This window comes from Brachyhypopomus gauderio, chromosome 7 (assembly GCF_052324685.1).
Source record: "Brachyhypopomus gauderio isolate BG-103 chromosome 7, BGAUD_0.2, whole genome shotgun sequence".
NCBI lineage: Eukaryota > Metazoa > Chordata > Actinopteri > Gymnotiformes > Hypopomidae > Brachyhypopomus > Brachyhypopomus gauderio.
Genome location: NC_135217.1, coordinates 2,905,754 through 2,917,598, shown reverse-complemented (window position 1 = coordinate 2,917,598; position 11,845 = coordinate 2,905,754). Strand labels below are relative to the sequence as shown.

At 44.4% G+C, this 11,845-nt stretch overlaps 1 protein-coding gene across 2 annotated transcripts; it reads right to left on the bottom strand.

Annotated features, from left to right (window-relative positions):
* On the bottom strand, positions 1 to 4,459 carry LOC143518481 (DELTA-stichotoxin-Hcr4a-like). 2 transcript variants are annotated; one of them, XM_077010973.1, is made up of 5 exons: positions 4,228 to 4,459; positions 3,840 to 3,894; positions 2,394 to 2,478; positions 702 to 844; positions 1 to 441 (listed from the first exon to the last, which is right to left on the bottom strand). In XM_077010973.1, the coding sequence occupies exons 3-5, from the start codon at positions 2,394 to 2,396 to the stop codon at positions 18 to 20; spliced, it is 570 nt and encodes a 189-aa protein (XP_076867088.1). In that variant the 5' UTR covers positions 2,397 to 2,478; positions 3,840 to 3,894; positions 4,228 to 4,459; the 3' UTR covers positions 1 to 17. The 2 variants fall into 2 exon arrangements, with proteins under 2 accessions (XP_076867088.1, XP_076867087.1); XM_077010972.1 differs by lacking the exon at positions 3,840 to 3,894.
* Positions 4,460 to 11,845: the final 7,386 nt, after the last annotated feature.

Genomic DNA, 11,845 nt, shown 5'->3' with positions numbered 1-11,845 from the left:
GTAAAAGACATTAAGATTCAACCTTCCCGAAACTCCACCTTCATAACTGAACTCCTTGCAGGTGACATTGTTCCCTTAATAGTCAGGTCTCCTGCAGAAAATGTGATCCCAGTTCCTGTCGCTTTGCCTCTTGTGAATTTGCTGAGTTTGGAGGGTGCATCATAATACATTTGGTTGAATAGATCATTGTTACAAGAAATGCCATGATTAAAAATGCCAAGAGCAAACCAGTTTTGATACAAATTGTAGTCAAAAGGCACAGAAAACATAATGGCAAGTTCACCAACACAATGCATTTCATCAGTGAGGATTTGGTACGTGAGGACCCCTACAGCTCCACGGGCTATGTCTGAAGATCTGGTAAATGAACAAGCTTCTTTGGTCTTTTTTTGGATTGTTGGCTGTGGAGGATTGAGACAATATCCACTGCTGGTGTGGACCCTGTATAGGGAGAGAAGAAACTCAGTCAACATGAAGGATATTATCACCTGTTATCATCATGTTCATCACACTTATTAACTTATCTTGCATAATATTGGGAATCTAAGCAAAATGCTAGGTATAATCATTATGAAAATTCTGATTCTTCTCAGCATTAAACAATCAAAATATAATTACGGAAGTCAAAAAAGTGAAAAAGGTAGTGAAAGAATGAATTCTTATAATCCAACCTTATATTCATAAGATTCAGGTCTACTTGCCTTGGGTTTTCTAGGATATAGGTGTCACTGTAATTGGTAATTTCAATGACAATGTTTCTGTCTGTGTTTATGCTGCGAGATATTTTCTCAATGCTTAAGCCTGCCAATGACGCTCCAGCAAGAATGGCTGCTGAAACATTTGTCTGTTGTAAAAGATGAAAGCAATGAATAAATGAATGAATGTGCTTTATTAAGCAAACTTTCTTAGTGTGAGTGTGTGTGTGTGTGTGTGTGTGTGTGTGTGTGTGTGTGTGTGTGTGTGTGTGTGTGTGTGTGTGTGCGTATGCTGAGCACATGACGTGTAGGATTAGGGGCAACATTTATTTTTGAGGAATATAATTTTTGAGCAATTCAATTAAAATTTCATTACTATTATTGTTCTTGATTGTTACTGTTACGGCACCATACTCCACGTCTGCTGCTTCAGTCACACCGTTACAGTTTTGGAATAAAAAGCATATAATCGACCATCAACATTAACTATATTATATGTCTTTATAAGCAAATCTAAGCATAAAACATTAGCTAAAAATGCATTTAATACTACGTAGAACAAATTGTCAGCTATGTCCAAACTATTGACTGGTAGAGTATATACTTAAATAAATACACTGCAGTTACCTACAGGGAATCTTCTTAAGACATTACTTATTGCATATTCCACTGTCTCACTGTTTGTTTAACAAGAATGAAGCCAGAATGGTGAAACTACGTGTGAAAGATTAAGCACACCCCATGAACATACAGCTCACAAAAGCACTTTTTGCACCAATATCTTGAAGTAATTGTGGGCAATCAAGTTATCTCACCACAGCATTTTAACTGGGCTTTGGTCTGGACTTTGACTGATTGCTTCTCACCAGCCAACTGACAAAACCTCTGCTTTTACAGAGGTGGGCACACATGCTGCTGATTAATTAATCAAGCATTTAATTAGCAGCATCTGACTGCTACTAACGCTCAATTTTTTACACACTGCGTCTGCATTTTGGACTAGTATTTGGTAAATAATAACTTTATAATGCACCATATGTTGTTTATGTGAGGAGGTTTTTCCATAAGTTTAAGGCAGGGGTGCTCATTACGTCGATCGCGATCGACCGGAAGTGTCGGTCGATCGCGAAGGAATGTGCGTAGATCGCGTCACATAAAATAGTAGTAGATGAATCGCACATCTGCACTGACGGTTGTATTTTGATTGACATTCACGGTAGCCAATCTGCAATCCACTCAACAAATTACGTTCGCCCCCCCCCGCTCAACAAATTACGTTCGCCACACCCCGGTAGATCTTTCTGACTTGGTCATCTTATAAGTAGCTCGCAAGCTGAAAACTGTGGGCACCCCTGGTTTAAGGCATGCTAAGGACCAGATGATTTTTTTTATGTCATGATAAAACTTGATAATTTATAATGGTTTTGCACATGACTGCATATATATATATATATATATATATATATATATATTATGCAGTCATGTGCATAATATTATATATGTATTATTGTATGAATTACAAAATGGGATTAACTGAATTTTCAGATATAATGTGGCACAATGGAATTGTTTAGGTTAACTTTGCAGAGCCTCCACCTGGAATATTGGCTTAATGAAACTAATGTGCCTGATGGCCTGTCACAGGATACTGGGTGAAATGAGCATAATGAAGAAAGGACAGAAGTTAAAGTTCATTACCATTATATTTGATGTACTGAGGGGGTCGTACAGAGTGTCAATTTTTCCACATGGACTTCAAATATGCGGTCAGAAAAGCCCCACTCTGAAACATAAATCATAAAAAGGGACACATCACACACACACACGCATGCACATACACGCACGCCCGCACACACACACACACACACACACACACACACACACAGTTGTAGACTCAGGAGAGCATTATGCCACTGTATCACTCCTCTTCAGCATCTGTCAAGCGACATATTGAGTTAATCAGAAACAGACGTGTAGCTAATGAAGGACGTCAAATGCAGGATTTTAATGCAAATGAAAAAAAAACTGGACCCCCAATTTCATGGTGAACGCCTATTTGCCTAGAGTCAGACAAGTGTATTCATGACACAAGAAGAAGATGAGCCCAATTAAGGAAGAAAACACTGGCCAACTATTTATCCATAGCAAAACAACCACAAGTATGATGACGTCTGAATTCCTTGTGTCCAGCCATCATCTATATCATGTACATCCAGTAGTTTACACTGGCAATTGGAGCTACATTTTGTTCAGCCAGGACTTCTGCTGTGCACGTGTGTAGGTACCATGCCAAACCAGCAGGTGGCAGCCCCACCAGCAATATATAGAAAACGCTTGCTTCGACGGAAGAAATGGTGTATCTAAAGTATGTGGACATGAGGTGTTTAAGTACTTTGATCAGCAGAACTCTCTCTCTGGTTTCATCTGCATCAAGGTTGGACATTTCTAAAACAGGCTCTGTAAAGTTTGTACTCTCATTAAAGGACAAAAGACACTTAATAAGGAGTACGTGGTCATTTTCTTGTAGTATTTAGCTTTAAAGTACACAGACATGCAGCAGTCCTTTTCTGTCTCTCGTCTCGTTTACCTAGATCCTCCAACGCATGCACTCCTCCTTTGCATCCATTCATGGTGTGTTCAATACCATTCCATTACAATACTGCAGACATTACATCGCTCCTTTTTTAATATGTGTCCTCTTAAAACTGACTTCGGTTACATAAAAAAAAAATTAAAAAAAAAATTCACAGTGTCTCTGTAGTGTCATCTGCAGCAAAACAACCCTTCTTCAGAATGAGAGTGACAGCACTGTTTTTTTTTTTATTTTCTAACACAATTAACATGTTTGTATTTGAACGATATTGGTACTGGTATTGTTGACCAATAAACACATCATGTGAAGCTGTATTCTATGTGACTGACTATCAGGATGTGAATGAGTCTTTAACTATGCTGGAACACAAACCGTTAAGTAATGCCTGTGTGAATGTGGAATCTTCTATCCCTTTGAACGTGACTCGTCATGTCAGTTAGGTACGCCGGGCATCGCCTGGTTTGCCCCCGAGGGAGAGAAGTGATGAAGATCTCTGGTATGCAGATGATCTCCATGTTTGTGTATGAGCGGTTGGTATGAATGTTACTTACATACGTTTAAAACGTCTAATCTTGTGTCTCAACTCTTTGAGTAGCAGGAAGATAACTGTGAATTAATGGACATTGGAAATAAAGGACAATCAAAATGATAAAAATAGATAAATATTAATATAGATTCATATATATAATGCACCAGTAAGTGCAGATTTTCGACAAGCGCAAGGTGTCACCACACATGGTATCCGAACATGGTATCTGAATATATATACATGAAGGAAGCAGAATATGCAGATTTACATGTTGCATCACTGACATTTTTGTACACGGGATTCGGGTCTTCTCGGACACGGTAATTAACTCAATAACTGATTACATTAGTTTCTCAGTAGTAGCCTACCAATAGCAAACTACATAATTTACTCCAAGACAGTGTACGTACCGCTAACAGCAAGATGTCACCCAAACTCCAAACCAGTTCCCTCCTAGGTCGTTCTCACAAGTACAGAACTAACACGGAGTGAAAGATCAGCGCGTCAGTGCGCAGCAACAGGGTTCCAGGAAGACAACCCAGCTAGCAAAGAAACACATGGCCCATTTCTGGTGCCATATCCGGAGTTGAGACCCATTCAGTTCCCCCTCCAATTCATGTTACCGCGGTCAAGCTATCCGCGCTTTTGCGATTCATCCGCGCTTTAAATCTTATTGCGCCTATATGCTTGATTTTACGGTATTTCGTGCTCACCGCATACTAAAGTATTAAAACCTTTTACCTTTGTTTATTTTGTAAAACGTCAAAAGTTTATATACTGGTGGGCGTATCCTAGCGAATGTCGGGGCGGAGATACGGTCTCTGGCGGAGATAATGGCTGTGTTCGAAATAGACTACTACATACTGCATACTGGACTCAGTATATACTGGATACTGCATACTGGTCCTCGTAGTAGTATGCAGTACAGTTTCCAGTATGCGACAAAAGCAAAGCACACTACGGGGTCACGTGAACGTAGCGTTGCATGATGGGATGCAGTACACCACGAAGATAGCTCTGTTCGCGTACTGGAATATTTTGCGGAAGTAGTAGGTCATCCGGGTATGTTTCGCGTACTGGAAATTTTCATTTTGGTCACATACTGCATACGACATACTGATTTGGGGCTCAATCAGTACGCCAGTAGTATGTAGTAGACCAGGGGTGCTCATTACGTCGATCGCGATCGACCGGTCGATCGCGAAGGAAGTGTCGGTCGATCGCGAAGGAATGTGCGTAGATCGCGTCACATAAAATAGTAGTAGATGAATCGCACATCTGCACTGATGGTTGTATTTTGATTGACATTCACGGTAGCCAATCTGCAATCCACTCAACAAATTACGTTCGCCACCCCCCCTCAACAAATTACGTTCGCCACCCCCCCAACCCCCCCCGCTCAACAAATTACGTTCGCCGCCACCCCGGTAGATCTTTCTGACTTGGTCATCTTATAAGTAGCTCGCAAGCTGAAAACTGTGGGCACCCCTGTAGTAGACTATTTCGAACACAGCCAATGTCCTGCCTACAGGTTCTAATGCGCATGCTCTGGCTCCAATTTTCATCTACTGCGCAAGCGCATCCAAGATGGCGGTGTCCGTGCGGCCATCTTGGTGGCTTCAAAAGTTCACAATGGGAGTCAACGGTGATGTACTGTCCATTATATATACAGTCACTGCTTTTACTCCACATTTGAAAGTGAAATATCTTACTTTTTACTCTACTACATTAAGTGAAAGCTGTTACATCAGGCTTCTTGTGTTCAACAAAGTAATGTCAAAGCACGCGCACCAATCAGCGTTGGGTTCAACGGCGCTGCAAGCGCACCAATCAGAGCACAGTTCAGCGGTAACGCAGCAGCATACAAGACTGAAAGAAAATATACCTACTTAGAATTGATGAATCTACTGATTGTAACACGCCACACAATCCATGACTTTTTTTAAAGTAGTCGAGGAAAAAGACCCCAAAAAATCCCCATCCAATTTAAGGAAGCATGTATAGGTGATATAATTTCATAGACCTACTGGTAATTTATCTTAATAAGAAATCTAACAATATCTGGCAGCAAACCGTTTCTTTGTGTATGTTAAAACTATTAACCAGTAAGATGTCGAAACTGTTGAAAATGCTATGGCCACATTCACTCGTAGACAGCTGGTCATCCATGGTGAAATTAATGTACAGCTTTCACAGTTTAATCATTATTGTTCGTTTGGAAACATCATCATTAATTTGGAGACATCATCATTCGCATAGGAGTTAGAACGTCACTGTTTCCTCCAGTCACTATAACCAGCAAGTTCCTGCAATTGTTATTGCAGATATGGTAAGTCGCATGACAAACACTTTCTTTACACAAAGGACAAATCTACCCCATGAACAAATATTTTCTTTATTATTATTATTATTATTATTATTATTATTATTATTATTATTATTAATAAATAATTAATAATATTAATATTATTTCTTTATTTGTACAAATCTATAATTGTGATATATATGATATTTAAATACCCCACTGAGTCTAGAAAAATCTGCAACTTTAACCAAAACATGTTTACATTTATTACAAATGTACATGTAGAGGAACATACAGGCCCGTAGCCAGCATTGTGATGGGGGGGATCTTTTTCCCCCAAAAGTGGACTTCATTTTCCTCTCTACTCCAATGCCCCCTAAATACACGAGCACACTTCAAACCTTTAAATTTACATATATTTTACTCATTATAAGCAAAGTTGCCAACTTTTCAAAATCACTAGGAGTGAGATTTGATGCGGGGAGGGGGGGGGGGGGGGGGGGGGGTTATGTCTTATATGTTTCCTCTAAGTTGCGCCTAAAGCGATCGATCGCCAGTGGTTGGCGCCAGAGCGAACTAGTAACTCATTGAATCATAGATGTAGATCGGAGATAAATAAACTAGATTTTTTTTCAGCGTGAGAAATCGGATGTGTGGCGTGTGAGCGTGTGAAGACAGTCAAATGCGAGTGTCTCACGCTCATTGCATGAGAGTTGGCAACACTGTTATAAGTTTGTTGTGAGTCTGTTGTTGCTGTCCTTATTTGTCTGTCTGTATATCCACCGGAGATTAACAATTCATTCATTGAATAGCCTACCTATCTTGAGGGGGCATGTGTGGATGGGGGAGGGGGCGGGGGGGGGATCGAACAAACCCTCCGATCCCCCCTGGCTACGGGCCTGACATAATTAGTAAAGTAAAAAACAGTTATCTCCCCAGTTCTCATCATCTCTCCTCTGATAATATTCGCTCACATCTATGTTGTAACGATCGAGAACTAGCCACACATCCGATTTCTCATGCCGAAAAAAAAAAAATCTAGTTTATTTATCTCTGATCTACATCTATGATTCAATGAGTTAGTAGTTTGCTCTGGCGCCAACCACTGGCGATCGGATAATACTTAATTCGTGTCCATTTTACATCCCCCCGGTAACAATCTACGTCCCCGTCCCCCGTCCCCCAGGTTCAAATATCACTCCAAGTGATCTTGAAAAGTTGGCAACCCTGCTGATGCGGATGGGACGTGAACGGCGAGGCATCGTCAGAAAACTAGGCAACTGTATAACCAAGAAACGCAACCAACCGTAACAATAAGGCACAAATGCGAACATAAACTAACCAGATAACATTTAAACAAATGCAACTAACGACAATAACGCATGACCATGAACATAACAAACTGACCAGAATTCACTTACTGAGCAATTACAAATACACAAAGGCACATGAAACATGAGGGAGAAGGGAGAATTAATCCGAGTTTGTTCGTTAACATCCGCAGATTATTTGTCTCATCATTTTATATTCGCCAGACTATCACGAACGAATGTGCTTGTTATTGTTACGTCCAGCTCCGCCCTCCTCTCTGGTCCCGCCTAGTTCCCCGGTTCTGTGCTGTCTGCTCCGCCCCGTCGTTAGTGGCCACACCTGAACCTCGTTTCACTCCCCTGTTCAGTGTATATCTTCCCTTCTGTTTCAGTCCTCCGTGTCGGTCATTGTTAGTAAGTGCATCCCTCTGTCTTCCTTGCCCTCGCTCTGGTTTACCTCACCGTATGTGTTTCCTGTGTCTGTTATATGTCTCGGTTGTACTCTGTGTCTGTTTTCAGCTTCCCGTATGGTCTCCTTGTATTTGTTAGTTTCCCCTCTGTGTTGTTGTTCAGTTTTTGCCGTCTTGTTGTGATGTTCTAATCATGTTTGCGCATATGTTTCTACATTTATAGAGGTCTGTCGAGATGTGTTTGTTACTCTGTCTGTTTGGTTATTCATGGGTCTGTCGCTTGTTCTCCGTAGTTAACTTACTTCCTTGTCGTGTTGATTTCCCTTTTTGTATCTGTTACCTGTCATTTAATTAAATCTATCAAATCTTGCACTTGCGTCACGCCTGTTCCCCCTAAAACGTTACATAATGACCGACCTGTTTCAAAAGACGCAGCAAGACGAGTCCACCGGCTTGGATGCCCTGCAGTCGTGTCTCGTGAGGGACTCGAAAGGTAAACCCGTTGCGCTTCCCTCGCTAGCCAGCTGTCCGGAGGAATACGACGGGGAAGCGGTAACCGCTGACAGTTTCTTCCTCCAATGCAACACGTATTATCGGTTACTCACCTGCCCTCCTCCTCCAGAGACTGTGCTAGTGCTGTTTTTTAGATCGCTCCTCAAAGGGAAGGCTTTGCAATGGGCGGACATTATCCTGACGAACCGTCAGGAGGAAGCCTGGACGGTGGCTGGATTTACTGAACTTATGCGAGCCAGATTTGCTGGGGCTACTACCCGGGTCTCTCCACAGCCCAGGGAGAGCCCTGTGGTACTTCCCCAAACATTTTTTAGGGGGGGCTGTGCCCAGGTCTCCACGCCCTCTGACAGCACTCCTGCCGTGACTCTCCCAAGCCCTGCTCCGCCCCCTGATGACGTCGATCCCGAGGTTCCGTCCTCGGAAGGCTTCTGTTCCGCAGCTCCGCCCCCCGAGGACTCTGTTCCGGTGGCCACGGCCCCTGATGACGTCGACCCGGAGGCTCCGCGCCCTGATGACGTCGACCCGGAGGCTCCGCCCCCTGATGACGTCGACCCGGGGGCTCCGCCCCCTGATGACGTCGACCCGGGGGCTCCGCCCCCTGATGACGTCGACCCGGGGGCTCCGCCCCCTGATGACGTCGACCCGGCCGTCGCGCCCGCCGATGACGTCGCCCCGGCCGCCGCGCCCGCCGATGACGTCGCCCCGGCGACGCCGCCTGTTCCCGCTGCCCGCCAGCGGGCCCCGCCCCCTGATGACGTCGACCCGGGGGCTCCGCCCCCTGATGACGTCGACCCGGCCGTCGCGCCCGCCGATGACATCGACCCGGCCGTCGCGCCCGCCGATGACGTCGCCCCGGCCGTCGCGCCCGCCGATGACGTCGCCCCGGCCGCCGCGCCCGCCGATGACGTCGCCCCGGCGACGCCGCCTGTTCCCGCTGCCCGCCAGCGGGCCCCGCCTGTTCCCGCTGCCCGCCAGCGGGCCCCGCCTACTCCCGCTGCCTGTCGTCCCGTCCCTGCGACCCGTCGCCTGGCCTTCCAGGTCTCTGCGGTCCCTCCGCCGGCCTCCCCGGTCTCTGCTGTCCCTCAGCCGGGCCTACCAGTGCCCGTGGACTCTTCCCTGACTCCCCTGGACACCCCTCCGGCTCTGCCGGTTCCCCAGGACACTCCTCAGCCCACGCCAGCCCCCACGGTGACTGCCTTGCCCGCCTGTGGGCCTGGGGCTGGCTCCGTGCTGGACTGTCCGGACATTGACACTCATGTTAGTCCTGTTTTGCACTCACCTGTGTTCCCCTTTTTGCCGTGTACCCTCCCTGGTTTCCTGTTGGTCCCTGTTCCTGTGTATGTCTCTGTCCGCATCCACGTACCTGTCCCTGTGTCCGTCCATGGTAGTATCCTCCATGTCCCTGTTCCTGTCTCTGTTCCCCAGATCGTCACCCATTTTGTTCCCGTCCCTGTCTCTGTCGTCCTCCGCCTGTTTGCCTCCGCGTCTCAGTCCTCCCTGGTGTCCAGTCCTGTGCCCTTGACCCCGTCTTGTCCGGCCCCCTTGGTTCCGCCTCCTGTGTCGCCCCCTTGTCCTATCCCGTCTGGCCCCGTTCCCGCGTCACCGCCCGTTCCTTGTCCCAGTCACCCCGTACGTCCGGTGTCCGGGCCGTTGTCTCCATCCTGCCCCGTGTCTGTTGTCCCTACCGCGGCCTCGCCCTCTCGTTTCCCTCTGTGTCGTGGTGTCTCTGTCCCCGGCGTCTGTCCGACCCTCCCTGATTGGCGTGCCCCGGAGTTGCACGCCTTGAGGGGGGGTTATGTTACGTCCAGCTCCGCCCTCCTCTCTGGTCCCGCCTAGTTCCCCGGTTCTGTGCTGTCTGCTCCGCCCCGTCGTTAGTGGCCACACCTGAACCTCGTTTCACTCCCCTGTTCAGTGTATATCTTCCCTTCTGTTTCAGTCCTCCGTGTCGGTCATTGTTAGTAAGTGCATCCCTCTGTCTTCCTTGCCCTCGCTCTGGTTTACCTCACCGTATGTGTTTCCTGTGTCTGTTATATGTCTCGGTTGTACTCTGTGTCTGTTTTCAGCTTCCCGTATGGTCTCCTTGTATTTGTTAGTTTCCCCTCTGTGTTGTTGTTCAGTTTTTGCCGTCTTGTTGTGATGTTCTAATCATGTTTGCGCATATGTTTCTACATTTATAGAGGTCTGTCGAGATGTGTTTGTTACTCTGTCTGTTTGGTTATTCATGGGTCTGTCGCTTGTTCTCCGTAGTTAACTTACTTCCTTGTCGTGTTGATTTCCCTTTTTGTATCTGTTACCTGTCATTTAATTAAATCTATCAAATCTTGCACTTGCGTCACGCCTGTTCCCCCTAAAACGTTACAGTTATTTAAAACAAATCAGATAGTGTAGGCCTATGCTATAAATAACGATTGTGAATTTATCCCCAGAAAATGGCTTTCAATAAAGATAGATTTAGAAGATGTGAAAAGATTGCATCTGGGTCATTCCAGGATTTTGGTACATTTCCTGTCCCACCACTTCAATTTCCAAATGTACATATCCAAAATATCTAAATGACTATTTTTTTTAACATTGTACTTGTTATAAGACAAACTGTAAAATTTGCTGGAAAAATAAGCGCCTTAGATATTATTCAAAAGACCGAATACCTTTGAACCACCTCAAAAATTGGCCATTTTCTCTTGTCCCACACATTGGGTGACCAACAACTTTGCCAAATTTAACAATTAAAATAAGCTCTAAATAAATTACTTCCTCTTGTATATTGTTGAAATGCATCTCCTTTACTTATGAAAACAACTTCTTTGGTCTACATTGTATTGCATGTCACAGTTTTTACACTATTAATTTGTGTCCCACAATATGCGTGCAGCCCTGTTACCATAAAGAATTTTATCTGGCAGAGAAAGGGTTAAAAATATTTGTGTACTGGCACAAAGGAATTTGCATCACAAGGACATTTCCTGCCCACATGGCAAGAAAAATGGTAAGTGCTCTAACAATTTTCAAGGTTTTTTTCCAAATATGTTTGTCCAAGTTGTGTGTGTCACTCAGTGAACGCAACCATGTTCCTCATATTGTAAGACTAATATTGAGTAGAGTCAAAATTTACTTTATATACTTATATAACCATATTTGTCCTTGATCTTGTATACATAGCTAAATTTTACAGTGAGCATCTGTTCCTGGGGTAGACCACAACTTAGCCTAAATTTGCAACCCTGTTAGTTGCAACCCTGTTACTGCATACCAATTTACTGCACACCAATCTAATAAAGAAAAAACTTCTTCCATATCTGAGATTGACGAATCAAACTTTTTAATAGTTTATAACCTATAGATTATAAATATGTGATTTTAAATGATCAAATTGAAGATCAAATTTTCAGAAGTTACCACCCCTGAAATGTACCAAAATCCTGGAATGACCCATCTATGATTTAACGATGAGTTCATGCTAGTCTGTAAGCGCTTCAGTGCTAAGACGTCT